Raw genomic sequence first — 765 nt, 5'->3', positions numbered from 1 at the left:
TTCAGTCTTTAAGGACTTGGATTCTTACATGGGCTTTGGTGGAGGACGTGGAGCAGCACCCGCAGGTCTAAATTGGGGTGGAGGTGTTCTGTTTTTCCAGGCTTCTGGAGAGTGATTACTGACTACCTTGCTGTGAATGGCACAACTCACATGGTAATGTAGTTTCACATACAGCTTGGGAAGCAAGTAGGCGTCAAAAACACTTGCTTCAGAAATGTCGCTGATGGCTGCGGCCTCTACCATATTCCGAACGATGAACTTCTTAATGGCCTTGTCCTTGGGCACACAGCAGGCACAGTGGGTGCAGCGAATAGGCTGCATGAAGCTGTGGCCCTTTTTGGAACCATTGTTCCTTCTTTTCCTGGTCATCTTGGAAGAGACAAGATCCCTTTGATTTATTGACATAACTTAAATCAAATTCTAATGAAGCCCTTTTGACCTCTAGCTGACTCTGGGATACTTCAGAGAGCCCCTGTGTGTGTTAGTCACTCAGTCCTGTCTGATTCTTTCCCCATGGACTTTAGCTCCCTGGGCTCCTCTACCCATGGAATTCTCCAGGCAAGAATACTGGAGTGAGTTGCCATTCCCTTCTCCAGGGGATCTTCCTGACCCAGAGATTGAATTCAGTTCTCCCGCATTGCAGGCAGATTCTTTACCATTTGAGCCAACAGGGAAGCCCTCAAACAGCCTGTAGAACATCGCTAAGAGAGATATTAAACTAGTTAGGTTCATGGGAAATATTGTTAAACGCTCCTTGGAAGGAAA

The 765-nt window shown here is 46.8% G+C and overlaps 1 protein-coding gene across 1 annotated transcript; it reads right to left on the bottom strand.

Moving 5' to 3' along the window:
• Positions 1–369, bottom strand: LOC122673579 (40S ribosomal protein S26-like). The gene has a single exon (XM_043871477.1). The coding sequence runs from the start codon at positions 367–369 to the stop codon at positions 25–27; it is 345 nt and encodes a 114-aa protein (XP_043727412.1). The 3' UTR covers positions 1–24.
• Positions 370–765: the final 396 nt, after the last annotated feature.

The sequence above is a fragment of the Cervus elaphus genome, chromosome 17, assembly GCF_910594005.1.
Source record: "Cervus elaphus chromosome 17, mCerEla1.1, whole genome shotgun sequence".
NCBI classification, from domain to species: Eukaryota; Metazoa; Chordata; class Mammalia; order Artiodactyla; family Cervidae; genus Cervus; species Cervus elaphus.
The sequence above is the reverse complement of the archived record's forward strand: the minus strand, read 5'-3'. Positions and strand labels throughout refer to the sequence as shown.